Source organism: Notothenia coriiceps, unplaced genomic scaffold, assembly GCF_000735185.1.
Source record: "Notothenia coriiceps isolate Sejong01 unplaced genomic scaffold, NC01 NC01_scaffold00026421, whole genome shotgun sequence".
Classification (NCBI taxonomy): Eukaryota; Metazoa; Chordata; class Actinopteri; order Perciformes; family Nototheniidae; genus Notothenia; species Notothenia coriiceps.
The window spans coordinates 1757072-1776919 of record NW_011359122.1 but is presented as its reverse complement, the minus strand read 5'-3'; the positions used below and the strand labels follow the sequence as shown (position 1 = coordinate 1776919).

The 19848-nt window shown below is 39.9% G+C and overlaps 2 protein-coding genes across 3 annotated transcripts in view; one reads left to right on the top strand and one right to left on the bottom strand.

Moving 5' to 3' along the window:
* LOC104956922 (neurobeachin-like) overlaps positions 1–7649 on the top strand; it is a 56508-nt gene extending 48859 nt beyond the window's left edge. Inside the window, exons 15-18 of the mRNA XM_010784502.1 lie at positions 2246–2347; positions 2687–2883; positions 3240–3391; positions 6044–7649. Of these exons, the coding sequence (XP_010782804.1) occupies positions 2246–2347; positions 2687–2883; positions 3240–3391; positions 6044–6134 (542 nt within the window). The 3' untranslated portion in view covers positions 6135–7649. The remainder of the gene's footprint in view (positions 1–2245; positions 2348–2686; positions 2884–3239; positions 3392–6043) is intronic.
* Positions 7650–8362: 713 nt separating this feature from the next.
* LOC104956920 (serine/threonine-protein kinase DCLK1-like) lies at positions 8363–18871 on the bottom strand. Of its 2 annotated transcripts, none has more exons than XM_010784499.1 (13): positions 18736–18871; positions 17988–18104; positions 17786–17880; positions 16903–16990; positions 16646–16815; positions 13313–13432; positions 12923–13069; positions 12412–12545; positions 12198–12275; positions 11957–12053; positions 11747–11827; positions 11512–11625; positions 8363–10332 (listed from the first exon to the last, which is right to left on the bottom strand). In XM_010784499.1, exons 1-13 carry the CDS (start codon positions 18854–18856, stop codon positions 10132–10134), a joined length of 1563 nt encoding a protein of 520 aa, XP_010782801.1. In that variant the 5' UTR covers positions 18857–18871; the 3' UTR covers positions 8363–10131. The 2 variants fall into 2 exon arrangements, with proteins under 2 accessions (XP_010782801.1, XP_010782802.1); XM_010784500.1 differs by having other exon boundaries at positions 11957–12050.
* Between the last annotated feature and the right edge of the window lie 977 nt (positions 18872–19848).

Below are 19848 nucleotides of genomic sequence, written 5' to 3'. Positions count from 1 at the left end.
TTGTAGATGACAATTCATTGAGTGTATGTGTGTACGGGGGGTGGGGTGTTAGAAGATCTTGTGTTTCCAATTGTCACAGATTCTGGGAGCTCCGTATTAGATGCGAGTGTTCTCTAATTAACTTCACTGAGGCTCAGACAGTTAATTAAGAATTTCAGCTTGGTTGCCTCCAATTAGCAAGGGGCAATAGCACTGGTGTTCCTGCAGCAGGGAAACAGTATTCCCCTGATATTCACACTTCTACTGCCTACAATGCACCTTCAACGGACACAATGGAAAAAGCCACGTTACTAATCTGAAGAAACAAAAGACAGGATGTGTTTTCACTGAATCAAATTACCTACAATCTTTTCTCAATATCTCATCAGTTAAGCACGATGTCAGGGACACTGTGGAGCCAACAGTTAATAATCGAGCTTTGTTCAAGAATGCAGAGTTTGGGAACTTGGAGAAGAACAAGGGTAGTGTAGGAAAATGACTGTATTTTTTTAGCCAGGAAGCTCCCACTGTAATACAAAATAGTGTGTAGCAGGGGGTCCTGGTCAGAATCAGCTCACTTTGTAAACTGTATGTTTGACAATAAGCATTATACAAATCTCTACAGCTGGCAAACATCAATCATCCTCAAATATACCTGGCTTTTCACAGGATCATCAGGGATAAACCACTGACGCCCTTTAATATCTTTACACTTGAAGCCCTCAAATAAATGTCATCGCGACAAAATCCATTTCTTCCATCGCTTATCCGCTATTTCATTGAACAATCGTTTCCACGAGTCCCATTCTCGAGATTTCATGCCTATTATATTTTCTATAATGCCGGTTGAAGGTTGTGTGAATATGTAGTAGCAGCAGCCCTCCGGATCACTGCGTCCTCATCAGATGTGGAGGGCCAGAGAAATTGATTTCACCCGCGCCCCAAAAGGCTGCATGTGTCTTAAATGTGTAATAATTAAAATAACTTCCAGCTCAATCATGGCCCTGCCTCTCAGATCCAGCCCATCACACCGGTGCCAGGGATATTTGCACCGGGTAATTGTGGTGGCTGACTTCGACTCGTCCCCAGGGCTAGGAGAGGGTGGGGGGGGGGTACACAGTGCAGGCTGATTGAATCTTTTGTCGGGTAGGTGAGCTGCACAAGGTCCCTTTTTCCCCCTGGAGGCCTTTTCTGACACTTGTCCTATTCAGCTCCCCTCAGCAGAGGATGCTGGACTGACAGCCCGGCTCAGGTCCTGGTCTCTGAGGGGCCGCGCTGCATCGATCACAGTCCGGCTCTCTGCCCCACTACTGCTGCAGAGGGGGGGAGGAGGGGAGCAGTCTGACACATGTCCACATCCTCTATCAGGACTTTACTGTCATCCAGGTGGAGAGAGGAACTTTCACTGAATCAGCTGAACTTTGAGTCATGTGGGACACCAAATGCAACTTAATGTTATGGCACTAGTGTTCTGAATAGTGGTGCATTTAAGAAACTGTGGTTGAATTAATTTACTTTTTAAATAATTGTAAAATATTGTATTAATTACAATTTAGAAAAAAGTATTCAGAAAAGTTTTCCAAATAAACCGAAATGTGACTCCCTAAAGCCTTATTAACCCATAATGTCCTATCTACCCCTTCACTAATGGTTAAATGCGTTTAATACTTACATGTAATTGTAAATATAAATTTTGGACAGTTTCTCTTCTTTCCATTGCCTTTATTCCATCTGAACTTCTTCCTCTGTTGTAAAATACAGATCATTACCACTGATTTGATTATTTTAGTGGCGGACTCCAAACTAAAAACGACTCCTAAGACACATCAGCATCACAGAATATGAAGTGGGGTTCATTCTGTATTGGTGATCAGTGCTTTTGAAAAACAAGACTTGAGGTCAGCTGTGGGTGCCGTGAAACTCCCCTCACTAACCTCTCCCCCGGCCGTCATCAATCATACGACACACGGAATGAAATCAAGTGGCTCGGCTGCCATCGGCGGGCATCCCTGCATTTACATGACAATTCAGAGGGACCGCCCTGGTAGCAGATGTGTGTCACATCCACTGGGCTTGTGTTTATTTGATTTTATTGCCTGATGAAGGTGTGGCGGTTCTGCAGACCATTGCAGAGCATTTCCAATTCAGAAATGGAGCACCAGTGAATTTAGATGGCCTATTCAGGGATTCATTGTTTTCAATCTCAGACTTCAAATGTCAACAATTAAACCAAGTAATTTATTATATTGTCTCTCTTGTTTTTTAGGTGACTACCCAGCTCCACGAGCAGTTTTGACGGGTCATGACCAAGAAGTAGTGTGTGTGGCAGTGTGCGCAGAGCTGGGCCTGGTCATCAGCGGAGCCAAAGGTCAGTGTGCTTTCTGTCTCCCTTTAAGGTCACTGTCATCAGAGAGGAAACAGGAAGTCAGGATCACTCGCGCTTGAGCTTACTTGTATACTGTTGGTTACAAGTCTATTACCAACACGCATAACAGACAGACATTTATTTAAAAGATCCCTCTAGACCAGCATTTTTACCCTGATGAACGACATGCAAATGCCTGACGGAAAAAGCTAAGACCAGGAATCTCTGTACGTTATGCTTTTAAAACTGTAAAAATAACATTGTATGTATTTTCTAGAAGACAGAATACTAGATGTTTTACATGAGCAGTTGGCTCACACTTGTCTGTTTTCTCTTTGGCAGAGGGCCCATGTCTGGTCCACACCATCACAGGGGACCTGCTGCGGGCTCTGGAGGGGCCAGAGTACTATCAGTGCCCACGGCTTATCTCAGTATCCAGTGAGGGCCACTGCATCATATACTACGAGAGGGGCCGCTTCTGCAACTTCAGCATTAATGGAAAACTGCTGGCACAGATGGAGGTCAATGATTCCACCAGGGTAAGCTGACTGTAGACACCACTACAATCCACTTGAGATGCTTCTTTGTTTATCTGCAGTCTAAGATACTTCAACTCTGTGCAGTGATTGCTTGGTGTTTTGACTTTCGGTAAAATATGTGCAACAGGATGTTTACTGATGGCTACCAACTGATTTTGAGATTTCATATTATTAGAAAAAATCTATCGACAATTGTAAATCTTTAATTTGCAGTCTTGGCTGCTGCACATCATTCTCATACTGTACTTCCACAATCTCAAATGGGGTCTTTGTTTCATGTAATAAAATACATTTCCGAAGAAGGGACAATAAAATAAGTCGCAAGTCAGATGTAGGTACCCTCCTTTCTACTGCAGGCTATTCTCCTGAGCAGTGATGGCCACAACCTGGTGACAGGTGGAGATAACGGCGTGGTGGAGGTGTGGCAGGCCTGTGACTTCAAACAGCTCTACGTCTACCCCGGCTGTGATGCTGGCGTCCGAGCCATGGACCTGTCACATGATCAAAGGTCAGAGCAAACATTTGTATGGTAGATAAATGTTGAGGCTACAGAGACAACGTATACAGAAGGCCATCTTGATGAATTGTCTTCCACACGTCACAGTTTTTCATTCATTGTGTTTTAATCACAGGAGGTAGTTTTGAAACTTTCAAATAATAGCTTACATTTAATACACCTCTCAGCCACTTTTCCCCCCTAGCAAGCATCTGTCATTTTATGGATTATTTAAAAAATGTTATAAAAGTAATATGATATGCAATAAAAAAATCTAAAACAGAGTATGCCACAAAATGTCATACAATTATTCTATTTAAATCCAATCCAAATGTCATCATTATGAATGTCTAAAAAACACATGATGCCATAAAATAGTATGCCAAGGAAAACTAATAAAAAAGTCCATTGTATAGCATGTCATGAGAAAAAGTCCTTCTAATATCCTATTCCTTTCCCTTGTTGTTTTCATGTGTAGCATGACCTCCTATGCTCCTTCTACAGTCACAAACTGTATAGTGGTTGTTTTGGGTTTAGGAAGCTCCTTTTTTTTTTTTAGCCACATCCTATTCTTCCTTGTGCTTGTGGATCTTTTTCAGCAGCCTCCCTCCCTCCCTGTCTGCTAGCCCCCCTCTCACCTGCATTACTCAGCAAACCTCCTCACTCTCTTGCCCCACCTCACCCTCTTATTTTTACTATAAAAACTTCATAGTCAAATATGCCTTTAAAATATCATAAACATAATAATACAGTGAGTCAAACTAACTATGAAGAAGTCACATACTGTAATGTCATGAAATATTTCACAGAGTATGATATGTCCCTAAGCCATTGAATAGTTTTCCACCAAAAGTCTTAATGTCATAAAAAAGTCAGAGTATAGTAGAACAATTGTCATACTATATTATATATCGTCCTATAAATCTATTAAATGCCCAAAAAGTCAAGATGCCTATTATTGTATGCTATAAAAATGAAGTCATAGTAATATGCCCGAAAAATATAATTTAAATTATAATTAAGAGTGCATCAAACTAAATCAAGTAAATTAATTTTATAATAATTACATACCATTAAATGGTCATATGAACGCATAGAAGTATGCTATAAATGTCAAAATAAAATCATAATTTAGTAATTCCCCAAAAATGTTATGAAATATCCCTTACTACATTACACATCATACTAATATTCTATTAACTTGCCATGACTCATGTAACAAGTATAATAAGCAGTAGATATATAAGATACATATTAAAGTAAGTAATTAAAAGGTCATGAAATAAGGCAGAATACTCATAAAAGTCATAAAATAGTATACAACGTAAAATAAAAAAACGTCTAGTATGCCAAAAGCTGTTTTATTTTTCTATGTCAACTAAATGTCATAGTATGTTTAAAAGTCAATAGTAAAACATACAATGTTATATAAAATATCAGTACAGTACAAGAACTCAGGTCTGCTGTGCTCCTAATTATTTTCAAATCAAAATGAATTTCTGTTTAAATAAGGTGACAGAGATAATAATAGATTTTGTCGATAAATAAGAAGTGCTAGAGAAAAGTTAGTTAGTAGGATACCCACCTTCCTTTACGATGAAACGGAATTAACAGTTGCTATTGAGACAAAAGTTACAAATGCACTTATTTTGATACCTAAGTCAGCAGCATGTTTTTCCCAAACATTTGAGATTGATCTGGAGTCATGTAATGGGTGCCGTGTTGTTGGGCGACAGTGTTTGCTCTCGGGCTATGAGCCTGACGTCATCATGTGACCCTGGCAGGGAAGAGAGGTTAGAGAGTCCGAACATTAATGCTGCTCTTCAACGCCACAGGCCACACACACTCCCCCCCCAGCACTTACAGTGGGCCGTAACAGAGGCCTGGTTCTTGTGCAGAATGACTCTGCACCATCATGATTAACTGCACAACCTGTGAAGCTGAGCAGATGATAGAGACGGGATTACATTTGTTAACAGATTTAGTTTTAGTGTTAATCTAACATCTAAGAGGCAAAACACATCAAGGACTTAAACACTGCATATAAGTACTACAATCTATTTGTAAATGTCTTTGAATACCGCTTAACACATCACTTAATTGAGCATTTTAAGAACCCCGTGATTCGGTTAGTGTCTTTCTTCAGTGAGTTGACGTTAGGTAACACAAGGGAGCCATGTTGCAGCTTCACTTACAGCGGGGCGTTCTGCCTCAGCTCTGTTCATTGTGCTTGAGCATTTAAGCCCTTGGGGTGTAGCAGTATAAGACGACCCTGTGAAATCAGCTGCTTTTCCTACATACCAGCCAGCCAGCCGTGGACTCAAGAGCAGAGGGTTGCAGAAAGATACCAACACTCAATGGTCTCCTTCAGTTGTCAGAGGGACCCCAGATTGAACCATAACAGCCCCTCATGACCTGTGATCACTTTATAACCAACTGTTAATATGCATGAAATACATTTTTATCAATGAACACATTTTGTAAAACGTGGTGGCTTGTTACACATGTAAACACATTGGAAATAACTAATTATACAGTAGTTAGATTTGCAAAAAATAGGTTGTGTTGATTGTGTTACTCTAATTTTACGAATTCTTCAGTTTATAATGCATTTCCCGACATTCAGATTTAATATTTGTTTGTGGTTTTTTGTTGGCTCTTCAGGACATTGATCACAGGCATGGCGTCTGGCAGTATCGTGGCATTTAACATTGATTTCAACCGGTGGCACTACGAGCATCAGAACAGGTACTGAGGAGAGACACAGCCACGCAGCAGGAGCGTTCAGAGAGATCTAACCAACCAGAGGCCGAGCTGCAGGAAATCCACAGAGCATGGAGGACCTCCAGTGGGCTGCAGGACATCACCATGGTGACACTTATAAAGAACAAAGTGTGCTCACATGTGTTCATCTGGCCTGGAGAATCTGGATGAATTTGCTGTTGGTTTTCACGTGTTACATGAGCACCAGCCGTCGACTTCCCCAACTGAGCATGAGCGACTGAGATGAACTTAATAACACAAACACACTGTAAGCGTTTAAGTTGCTGTTCCGAATTGTGAAAATGCAAAACAAAATGAATCCTCTGTTACGAACATTTATACAACATTTGTATGGCAGACACATATCTCACATGGGACACTTTTCTAGAGGAAACCAGTGAACCTGTAATGTAAATATGGACAGTGTAAAGTGATACTTCCCTGTAAAGACTGATAGATCTGAATGCTGTTAGACTAGCCACCATGTTGCCGTCATCTTCATCATGCGAGCCATGTATAATGTTCTACATGTCTCCATTGACTTCAGATATTAGTTGGGTGTAAAACATATATATGGCCCTTGTTGCTCATTGTTATTAATATTGGCCAAATGTGTGTACGTGAAAAGACAAAATGTTTGTGGTTCATTTGTTGTTTGATTGTCTTTATGGAAAAAAAGTTAAAATCAGTGTGAGCGTTGTCCTTTGTGAAATACTTGTTTTTCATAATGTCAGTGAAAAGGATAATTGTGGTATTTCCATATTCACTTTAAATTAAAGGATAATTTTATTATAAATGGCAAGTAATTAATGACTTACTGTGGGTTCCTAAAGTATTTTCAAGCGGGACATTTGAAAAAGCAGTAATCAATGTTTTGATTTGTTCTTTCATCTTCTCCCAAAATTAAAAGACAGATTTGTATCTCATGACTGTTTACGTTTGATAAAGCTGTAAGACAATTCAAAGGAAGTGAGATTTTAAAGACTATAATGTTGGCCCTGCAAACATTAGTCCTGTTACTTCTGCATATCACAGTTTTCAGTATTCCTATTTTTGAAAAGAATGTTTGCTTGTCCATTTTAAATCTGTGTATTCATGAACATCAGTCCGTGCTGTAACTCGATGCATTGGTAAGCAATATTCTGACTTGATAGCTGAACAGGTCGTGTTTCAGCTGTGACAAAAATATCTAATAATGAACATGATGGTGTTCCAAAAATGACTATAGTGTATTTTTGGTGATAAATGAGAAGTCTGTCGCTGTGAGCTGACACATTTAAATGAACAAAATATGCAAATAGATTTTGAGTTTGCATTCTGATGTTTCTAGTGGGTCTACTAGACACCAAACTACCTTCTCCCTAAATAATTTCCGCTTAAAATGAGTTTGACAAATATTTAGTAATGTAGCAATTCAAGTTAAGGTTAAGGTAGGTAAGTTTGAGAAACCGGCTCCAGATACACTTTTTGTTATATTCCATGGAATGCTCTTAACACCCCGATAGCAATGAATATCTGAAGTGCTTTGACAAAAAATCCATAAAAAAAATGTCATCTGTGGAAGCCGTAGTACTGTAAAATCATGTGGACAAACTTATCTCGTACCCTCATTGGTCATGTAGGAAGGAAGTGGCAGATTTTTTCCAGCTGTGTATTTTCAAATTCTAGCCTAGCCCAAATACCTACCCGACCTTTAAGTTGTGATTCCTATATTTTATTTTAATTGCCAATTATTTTAGTTTTGGAAAAGGGTAGGATATCGTTTGATGCTTATGAAATCCAAAAAAAAAAATTGATAATTGTAAAATTCAGCTGCTATAATTATTATTATTATTTTTTAAACTGAATAAATAAACCGGTGTCAATCGTTTTTCTTGTTGAGCTTTTACTCGTGCAATTGTGTAGCCTGCCCCAAAAACGTGAATGCATGTTTTAATAAAACACTGATTAAGAATGTATAACTATTGCTATATTATAAACTATAAATAATGCAATGGTGGAATCTTACGCCAATATGATAAGCTTGATGATGCTGCCCCCTGCTGGCTGAATGTGTTGCTGCAGGTTTGGTGGGTTCACTGCTTGTCTTGCAAAAACTTTACAGCTGACTCACAAATTGTCTTTTTTTCTCTTTAGGTGTCTTCAGATAAAATTGTTGGACCTATGATTTTTCTTTTTTAACCATAAAAGTATTTTTCTTACCAATTCAAAAAAAAAGTACTCTGTTTTGTATTTATTTAGATTTTTTATGGCATCCGTACATTAATGAAATATGGATAAATATAATACAGAACGTGCATTCCCCGTCTGCTTATAACTAATACTGACATTCCCAGTTGTCTTATCATTGTCATGGTGTATTAACAGTATATATTAATGCTTTTCAGATTTTTAAAAGCCTTGAAAGCATATACAATCCCCAAATGTCACTGTTCCAACTTGCTTTCCTTGTGCTTTTTGGTTCACCCCCTTTGAGTCAAAAACGTAAAAGCCCTTTTACAACAAAGTCCGTGGTGTGACATTACATTCCAGTTAAAATATGTATATACAAGTTTGAACTTAGCTGTGGTATGACTATATAATGGAACTGCATTCACCAAGACATCACTTACAATGACAACAAGAATGGTTTCCTCTCTGACAGGCGTATATCAAACAGTAGAAGACCAGAACAGCTGATTAAGGATGCATATTAGCACACATGCAGGTTACAGTCTCTGAAAAAAGGAACAAGACATTCACATCCATGAATATTTGGTCTTCAGGTGAACCAATGTATGGAGTTGTCAGAGAACATTACAGTACATACAATCTATAAGCCAGTCTTCTCAGTCATGTTATTCGATCATGTTATCGAAAAGACCATCACATATTCAAATAATGGATTTTACTGGAAGCACTTTTGTTTGCCAATATTTTACCCCGAAAAAAAAGGTGCCAATTGCCCCCATCTTATAGAGAAGTGTGTCAGTTGGTTGCTAATAATACCAGCAACAGATCCATTCTCATTTATTCCAGCATTTTGTGGGACACATTTGTTACTGCACTCATTGAGCAACGCACCTAATTGCACTTAAATCCATATGTGCCAAGGCAAGGCTTTAAACATGCACTTACTACCAACTATACATCACTGACATTCATCTGCACCACTGAATTACAACCACTCTCACAGACGTGTAACATATATGTTTCAATAATCATCCTGAAGCGCCCAGGTGAGCTGGACCATCAACAGTCAAACATTAGTGCCCTCAATTATCTTAAAGAGTCATGCTACTGGGTGGCAGGAGAACATCTGTCCTACACAAAACAAATGTTCAATTCAGATAATGCTTAATGATAATGCTATAGCAGCAGGTTTTTAAGTTATTTAAGTCCTCTTAAACTTCGTATTCAGGTACAGTAGAGTGTAATCAAGATGTTGCACAGTACCCCTGGAAGGTGACTTTTACAGTCAATGTCAAATTTAGAGGGTTATTTTATAACAAGTATTTGTGTTCAAACCATGATAAGTAAAATGTACTGTCACAAAATAATGTAATTCCTTTTTTAAAAGCTAAGTTTTAAATGTTTTGCGTTTGCAACTCCCATTAAAGCCAAGTGCTTTATGCATCAGGTTGTCTTTCTTGCAGTACAGATTATAAACCACTAGAGGGCTCTAGAGTACTGCAATGAACCACTATGAACCACTATGCTGGGCAGAAATAAGGTTTTAGCAGTTTGGATAACTTTTTGAAAGGAGGGGTGTGTATATAATATTGTTGTATGCTCTTAAGGCATATTCTTTGATCCAGAGACACATTTGTCCCTTACTCAGATCAATCCATTTATTTTATGAAGAAACATTAAATGGGTACAGGTCAGTAATGAAGTGTGTACATTTCCAACTTATAAGAGTAAACCCCATGTGGGTCTTTCAGTTTTGCACTACACCGCCTCACATTTCTCCACGTGAAGGTGGACAGTGCTTTGGCCTCGGGAGGCTGTTAGAACGGAGGCATGGGGGAACGGACCGTGCCAGCTGAACCCGGGGAATAGTCCTCGGGGGTTAGCTCGGCGGCAGAGAGGCCATGGTTGGCACTGCGTGAGGCACCGGCCCCCATACTGCGTGGGAGGTGGGGAGAAAGCTTCACATCTTGGTTGCGTCTTCGTCGGAAAACTTGCTTCTCCTTATCAAGTGGCGTGGTCTGAGAGAGGGTGACACAGCAGCTGTTAAGATCTCTACAAGACCACGGTGATGAGGAGTGGCATCCAATCAACCACCACTGAGACACTTGGCAAATGTTAAATGAGCCAATGTTTGCATGCAGTTGTATCTAAAAAGCTGCATTTACTTCACTTGTTACAGTTAAACTTCTTGTGACAGAAAGTTTAACTTCATCTAGTCTGTTACAGCAGTAAGAATGAACAACAAAATAAGGTAAACTGCATGACCAGGCGAGAGGAAACCGTTGCAGCACTGGTGAGATGAAGGAATGTGATGAGTGATGGATTTTAGGAGGTGAACAAGAGGCAAGGTGAGGAGGGGAAATATCTACATTAAGGGGAAATGGGTCAAATGAAATACTGGGAATTGAAGACTGCCAGCACTTTTATCATGAAAGCATTGCATATTTGCACTATGCTTTGTCATACCTTATCCAATATACTCCTGGATGCTGGTAGTGGTCCAAAGACCCTGACCTCTGGATGGTCAAGTCCTTGTTCAGCTGAGCAGAGAGAGACGAGCGCAACTCAGAGGAACACCTTGAACTCAAAGCATCTCTGACCTGGGTAGCATTAAGGTGCACAATTCTAAACTTTAGTCAGTTAACAGCTGTGTTGGAAAAAAAGGAAAACTGAGTGTCAGTGCCAACTGACAGGGAGGAGTGCAACCGATGCCCATTATGATTGGCAAGTATTACCATGGTAAGCAAATTGACTTCATTTCTGCCAATTGTACAAATCCAGCTGAGCTTTAAAACTATTTAAGAAATCTTATCTACCGAAAAAGGTGCTGACAGTCAATCTAAAGGAGGAGGATGAAAGGCCAGAGCACACACAGCAAGGCCTGGGAGCGTGAGGCGGATGGATGGACTGATGGATACACAGAATATAGCCAAGAAGTGACTCAATAAAAATACAAAGATGAGTAATGAATTAATTTGCTGTTTTGCAAAGACAGACACTGTCAGGTACAACTAAATAACAACTGAATTGTAATGACAGCATACAGATAAATATTAAAAGCATTTGCAAATGTGATTTTTACATTTTGAATAAGATCCAAAGAATCTTCGCTACAACACAAAAAAGAAAAGAGAAAATATCTAGTCATGCAGAGCTGCATGCCGGGTCCAAGTGTAGGGTTGCAGATCAGTGCTTACTGTAATGACGGACACTCCTGCTGCGGTGCTGCTGAGCTTGGGCCCTGTGTTGAAGTGTTTCTTGATCTTGCCAGCCACAGGCAGCTGGTGCTCATTCTCTGACACACCATCATCCTGGACAATTCAAAGAACAAAGTTTCAGAAAGTCCACCTACTGCCCTATACTGGCCTCTTTCTGATCAATGCCCGTTCTACACAGGTGATTCTGGTTACATTTTTTGAAAGCTGAACTTACATTAACCCAGCGGTGATCGAGCACCTGTGCAGCTGTGCATCTCTGATCCACGTCTACCTGCAGCATCCAAGTGATCAGAGCCTAAATAAAGACAGAATACATTATTATACTGGATACTCAATGCTATGAGACAACAGTACTCAAAGATGCTGGTGTTTCACATGGAGCATAACGATGGCGGATGAGGAGAACATTTCCACACACACACACCTTGGCATTTTCAGACACATTGTCCCAGTATGGTGCAGGGAAATCCAGCTGGTCCTTCAAAAGCTGTTCAAGCAGAGCCTCCTGATCTTCACCACTGCTGATGTAAATAAAACAACATGTATCCTATAAAGCTCAAAGTAAGTTCCACATAATAGCCTAGAATGTGATTGATATATTTTATTTATGTCATTAATTTGCATCAGGTTAACATCAAAATAAACGTCCTGAAAGGAACACATACCCACGGAAAGGTGGAAAGCCACACAGAAGTATGTAAGTGATGACACCAGCTGCCCAGATGTCCACCTTGAGGCCATACCTGTAATTGAAGAAACATAAACCAGGTATCAGAGACTAAGTACTTCTGCAAGTAGCAATACTCCACAACTGTACTGGTCATTTTACATGAAAAGGACATGCCTTGTCTATTATGTTTCAGAAAATGACTGACTCACCCGGTCTCAGCGACTATCTCCGGTGCTACATAGGTCGGGGTGCCACACACGGTAAAGAGGGGCCCGTTGACGATGGTAGCCAAGCCAAAATCACCGAGCTTCAGAGACTTACTTCCATCCTGGTGTTCAAATACCTGTTGAAAACACACAATAAGAAGCCACAAGAAAAAAAGGTCACAAACTAATGAATTGCTGTGATAAATATTAGATATTAGGAGCTCAAGTGAGATGCACCTCTTGTTTGAGTTTCACTTTTTGTTTAGCTTCTGGAGTTTTCGTACACATTTCATAATGTTATTAATTTGTCCTATATATTTTACATGTGTTCATGTAATTGTAAGCTCTAAGTGCAAGCTTGTATGAACAAACTAAAATGAATCACAAAAAAGTTGCTTGAAAAAGGAATGAGGAACAATTAATATGGAAGATGGATCCATTAGGTCTGAAAATGGGAAGCTTTTCAATGTAGCGCCACTCACTGCCAGTGCAACATCTAAAGAGTCATACTCACCAACAGGTTTTCTGGTTTTATGTCTCTGTGGACAATTTTGAGGCTGTGAAGGTACTTGATGCCGCTTGCCAGATTGAACAGCAAACTGCTGGCGTCTCGCTCTGTGTATTTGTTTGAGGAGGTGATAGCATCAAAAAGATCCCCGCCCTGTGAAAGAGTATTTAAGTGTTAAGGGCAGATGCAGATACAACTTTAGCCATTAACAGGAAGCCATTTCTATAGACTAACATGAACATACAAAATTAACAAAAGTAATGTTATCAAACAGATCATAAAAACTCAAATTAAATGTTGATAACACAAACATATAGATAACAAAAAATCACAATTGGCTCTACAATGTTGCTTCTTTGCTGGAAATGTTTTTAAGAACTACCAAATGTGTAGTACCTTAACCAACTCCATTACGAGATAGAGTTCACTACTGGTGTCCATTTCCTCAATAAGGAGAACTATGTTGGGATGTTTCACACGCCGAAGGATTGACACTTCGCTCTGGATCATGTGTTCCTGGGTAACAAAGAACATTATAAACACTGTACAGTAAACACATTTTTATAAACATGCACATCTGTGGAATGTTAGATTGTGGGGCATCCTTTCAGTCATTTCAGGTCAAATATGAGGGACAAAACTATTTAGAAATGTGGAATGTCTATTTAATAAGGGTTTATGTAGAGGTGTTTTTAAAACTGAATAGTTCTAAAAATATTTGTTGTTGTCCAAGAGGAGACAGCACCATCTGCTGACTCATGAAGACAATAACAAAATTGAATAAGCATCCAAAACAGAACTCCATTAAAAAGCTGTACTGCTTAGCTAAACTTTATGCGGGTTGGATAATTTAACTGTTGCGGGCTGCGCCTGGGCAACAGCGCTGCTGATAGGATCCGGCGTGCAGTGGTGGACAACTTGCTACAAAACTGTGACATTCTATGCTTGCAAGAAACCTTTTTACCAAAGCAGGATTTGGGAAAGTTGAACTCTCTTAATGAACATTTTCACGGGGCTGGTGAGTCTACTACGGACCTATCTCTGGGAATAGTAAGAGGAAGGATAGCGGGGGGCGTGGCTATCCTGTGGCACAAAAAGCTGGACGCTGTCATTAATGTCATCAGGCTTGAAGTTGAATGGTGTATTGCTGTGCAGATCAAAATGAATAACAAGGAGTAGTCTCTAGTATTCTCAATGTATATACACCGTATGAGTCACAGCATAATGAAGATGAATACCTGAACAGACTTGCTTTTATACATTCTTTTATTGTTGATAATCATTCCACCAGTGTTTATATAGTGGGTGATGTCAATGCTGACATATCAGACAAAAGTTCCTTGTTTGCTAAGCATATGCTACAGTTATGTGATGATAACAATCTTATTTTATCAAGCCAAATACTTTTGCCTACAGATAGCTATTCATATATAAGCGAGGCCTGGCACACAACTTCATGGCTTGACCATTGCATAAGCACTGCTAATGCCCATGACATTTTAAGATCAATTGAGATTGTGTATGAGGCATCAATGTCTGATCACATTCCTTTTGTAATGTCACTAGATTATGATAGTCTCCCTGAGATGTCTCAGGAGGATAAAAATCCTTGTAACACTAAAGTGGATTGGTCCAAGCTCACAAATGAGGATAGGCTATTGTACTATGGGAGAACTGATGTCCTATTGAGTGGTGTATATCTACCCAAAGTAGCAACTCTGTGTGTTGATGTGGGTTGTAATGAAAGCTCTCACCGTGAAGACCTCTGTAACATGTATGATTGTATTGTGGGAGCTGTATGTGAGGCCAGTAGACCGTGCTATACCTACTCTGGGAAAAGACACAACGTCAAGCCAGGGCGGAATAAACCTGTGCCTGATCAATATGCTGAAGCTAAGAATGCTTTTGGGACCTGGGTCCGGGCAGGAAGGCCCAGAGAAGGGCCTGTCCTGGATCTCAAAAAGCGTACAAATGCTAGATATAAATATGCAGTTCGTTATGTCAACAAACATACAGAAACATTGAGAGTGGATTCTATGGCTGAAAAGCTCCTTCATCATGATGTGACTGGCTTCTGGAAGGAGGCGAGAGCTCTGAACAGGGCCAGTACGTCGTTACCATGTACCATAGAGGGAGTATCTGGAGCCGATAACATATCTGAGTTGTGGAGGCAACATTACTCTACTATACTTAATTGTGTTAAAAGTGACCCCTACAAAGTTGGTAATGTTGTGAAAAGTGACACAGTGGGAATCACAGCTAATGAGGTTTATCGAGCAATTGCACAGCTAGCTGATAACAAAGCATGCGGCTCTGACCGAATCACTGCAGAGCACCTTAAACTGGCAAGCCCGAAGGTTGCAGTTCTTCTTGCCATTTGTTTTACTGGGCTCATGACTCATGGTGTGTTGCCGGACTCCATGTTGACTGTTACTTTGGTCCCTGTCATTAAGGACAAAGCGGGCAAGGTAGGGGGCTTGGATAATTATAGACCAATTGCTCTAGCCAGTGTGTTATCCAAATTCCTGGAAAGAATTTTGTTGGACAGATTATGTTCTTATTTTTGTACCTCAGATAACCAGTTTGGCTTCAAGGCTAAGCATGGTACTGAGCTATGCATCTATGCTTTGAAGGAAATGGTAGAAACATATAGAAGACAGTGTTCGATTGGTTTTATTGATGCCTCTAAGGCTTTTGACCGAGTTAACCATCATAAACTGTTTTTTAAATTGAGACAAAGGGGTGTGCCCAACAGTATAATTAGGATCCTGGCTTATTGGTATGCCAACCAGAGCATGCGGATCAAATGGGAGAATGCAGTCTCGGCGCCATTTGGTGTTGGTAATGGAGTCCACCAGGGGGGGCTCCTCTCACCATGCCTTTTTAATATCTATATGACTGATCTATCAGATGATTGACGTGTCTGTAAAGCAGGATGTGTGATTTTTAATGTGATTGTAAACCATCTTATGTATGCCGATGATTTGGCTATTGTTTATAGCAACTGTATCAACATGTGTGTTCTGATTATGGTGTCAAATTTGATGTTAAATACAATGCTAAGAAGAGCGCAGTAATGATCTGCAGAGCAAAAGGGGATAAGAACCTTGGTTTTCCAACATGCTATCTGTCAGGGCAGGTGCTGTCTGTTTGCCGTAAAACTAAGTATCTGGGAAACATCATCACAGATGAAATGGCTGATGATGATGATGACATGTATAGACAGACAGCGTCGTGTCTTATATACACAAGCTAACATGTTGGCTAGAAAATTCTCTTGGTGTTCAGATAAGGTTAAGGTGAACCTCTTTAGAGCTTATTGTACTCCTCTATACTGCCCCCTTGTGGGTCAAGTTTAAGAAGGCGAGCCTCAAGAAGCTCCAGGTTGCATATAATGACTGTCTGCGTATAATGCTTAGAAAACCAAGGTGGTGCAGTGCAAGTGAAATGTTTTGTAATGCACGAGTCAACACGTTCCATGCTCTCTTGAGAAATCTGATGTAGAAATCCATCTGTCGATTGAATGTTTCTCATAACTCGGTCATTATGCTGCTTTCAAATCTGTGTCTCAGTGCTGTACGATACCAGTCACCTCTGTGGAAACATTGGTACAACTGCCTTTTTTTATTTATATTTGAGTGTTGTATGTCTTTTAATAATGGACCAAGAGTCTCTTCAAATAAAAGCTGATCAAACTTGGAGGTGTGATAATGAAAAAGGCAGGCTAACCTTTCCTCTGCATTTGTCTTTGCTGATGATCTTCAGAGCATACTCCCTTCCGGTGGATCTCTCCACACACTCTCGGACCACGGCAAAGTTTCCGTCCCCTAAAGTCCTCCCCACTTTGTACCTCTCTGAGATGGACGCAGGGACAGAGAGGCACTCATCCACTAGCTCAGCTGAGGAGGAAAAAAGGTATGAAAAATAGCCCAGTCAATACTTTACAAAGTCTTTTAACAATATGTTATTATCAGTCAGAGTCCTACCTTCACTGCTGGGCCCATCTCCGTCATCCATTGAACTGCAAACCTTGGTAGAAGCTAAAGAGAGTGAAGAGCCACTGTGATGAGATCCCTGGAAAAGAAAGAGACAGCCATGTAATTGAGAATGAAAGGCACACTGATGCACGTGTCTTACAGACTGAAGAGAAGGCACAGCTTTTAAAGATGTGATGACAGCCAGTTTACACAAAGCATATGTGTACTAGTAGGTGTGGGGAAACATTATACCAACGTTCCCACCTGCATAAAGACTGGCATGTGGTTCCAAAACGCATTGAAATGAATATCCTTTGCCACACCCACGATACCAACCCAGACAGCCTTATGATTCATTAATGATGGTATCCCTGATAAATGGATTTCTCTCCTCGGTTGACTGTGCGATGCGGTCTCAAAACGTGTTTGTTCTCCCCAGATCTATGATAATCACAGGGAAGATGTGCTGCTGCTATTTGGATTAAATTGTATTCAAAAGGTAGCTCTAAAGCGCCATTATACATGAACAAAAACAATGCGTATAGGAGGGACCTCAAGGTTTGGGGGATTCGGGACATGTTGTGTTTGAGATTATATTTACATCTGTACCTGTGTACTCAAACCTGAGAAACCTGTAACTATATTTTTACAAAACATATAAAACTTGCAGTGTTACATAAACAAACAGCCAGAAAGATCATGTAAAGCTATTTTGAAGAATATAAACCCATGTATATATTAGTTTCTGTTTAATTCAGTGTACTGAAATATTATTCATTGATGAAGACAATTGTTGTACTCCTTTACCAAAGATTATCTGATAAAACATGTGACATAATATGAAATAAATCTTTAGGACATTAACTTATTTAAATGAAAATGTATGTGTTACCCGTCGTCTTCGAAGGCTAGCTGGACTTGTTGGAGACGGGCTAGGAGACTTCCCAGATCGAGGGGTGGACAGCTGACTGCCTGCCGTGCCATTAGCTGATTATAATTGGAAACAAACGATTAGTTTAGTAATGAAATACAGCAGCGTAAACCGAAATATACTTTAAGAACAGTCTGATAGACAGACACAAAGACACACTCACCTGAACCAGGGGATGATGGAGACTTGCTTCTGCGGGACATCCCACCGATTCTCGGGGAGGAGAGAGCATGTCCGGAGGGAAGCCGGCCGTATGATGCAGACTTTGCGACCAGGCACTCTATAAAAAGGAAAAATATAAAAACTGCTGGAGCGAAATGTTCCCCTCGAAACTAATACTAGGCTTTCATCCAATTTTAAGTCAGCTTGAGTTACTAAACGGGGAAGTTTGAAGTACTAGAAAGAGGAGTACTAAAAGTAGAGCAGCAAATAGTGCGGACAAACAGGTGTGTAGGTACTATACAACATTATTAATAAGGACAGCTTTCACAAACAAAGCATGAGTGATGACATCCTCTCTATTCTGACCTGCACGTTCATCACTCACAGACACTGTACCACAACTATAAACTTTCTGAATTTAATTTGGTTTCAAAGGAGGATGGCTTGAAAAAAAAGAAAAAGAACCTTCACAGTATGTGTACATAATCCAGCGCCTCCTACATTTGTGACGTTCTTTTCAGTTACAGTAAAGCTTTGTCACCCCCCCAAATGTCACACACACAGACAAGTGTAAATAATGTACCAGAGACAAAATGCACAATAAAGATGAATTGTTTGGCACATGTTTTCTTTAGTTTTAGATATTGCATTATGTGAATATAGTGAATTATTTAGCCTAGTAATCATGTAGTGAAAATCTTATAATGTGATAGCCGTGATCAAACCCTCATAAATTAAAGGACACTTACCACCCTCTTGCAAATTGAAGTCATCCTGATAGCGGAACTTCTCAGGGCCACAGGCAAAAAAGATATCATCGTCCCCAAAAAAGTCCTGAAGGCAGGAGACCTGGTGAAGATGGAGATTCATTCTCTTAGTAACAGAAAAGACTCAAGTTTGACATGTAATGTGTACTTTCCAGTGATACTGCACTGTATTAACTCCAGAGACAGAACTGTTTTCCTGATTTACCCGACACATAGAGTAAGTGATTGGAATGAACTGCTCTTACTGAAGACAACGACCATCCGACACAGAAACCCCCCCAAGAGGGATCCAAGCATATAAACACAGGAATTCCGGACTATTCATCAAAAAATTGTTCCTCGAATCAAGCATGTTCTTTATTAGATAACTAGAGACCCGAATCTGTTAACAGGGGTAGACATTAAGGGTAAAATGCCACTGGCCCTCCGGGCCGGTGGAATTGTCTTATCACTGGCCCCACCATTGTAACCACTGGCCCGGAGCATTCATCCAAAGAAAATCGACTTATAATGAAGAAAATGAACACATTTGTTGCAGTAGTAATTTATGCACAAACTACATTACTACTTGTACTACAACATTTGAATCATCAGTTCTTCTTCATTTCCTCAATTGTTCATATTTGGTTTATTAAAATAATGATATTGTGGTCATTGTTAAAAAATGACAGCTATTATTATGAGTATTATTATTTGTATAATGCGCTTTCTGCCTTCCTGTCATTAGGAGTTAGAAATGTAATGGCTATGTAATAGATTAGATTAGAAGCTTCATTATCCTAAACTGCTGGGACATTTCCCTAAAGCCAATACCTTTTATATTTTCTACTCTTCACTTACTTGTCAGCATAGGTCGGCATTGATGTATAGAGCCGACAGAAGACCTTGTTTGTATTGGCATCATATTGAGAGGTGCAGTGACGTGTCCTAAAACCAGGAAGTATAAGCTGCTGGTTTCCTCGACAAAAATCTATGGGATTTCTCCACAGGGTTTTGGAAAATAGCTGGGAATAAGGTCTGTGGAAAACGAACCTGTTTGATAAATGCACGTTTTGTTCAGCCGGATAATCTCCACATGTCTATCCTACTTTTATA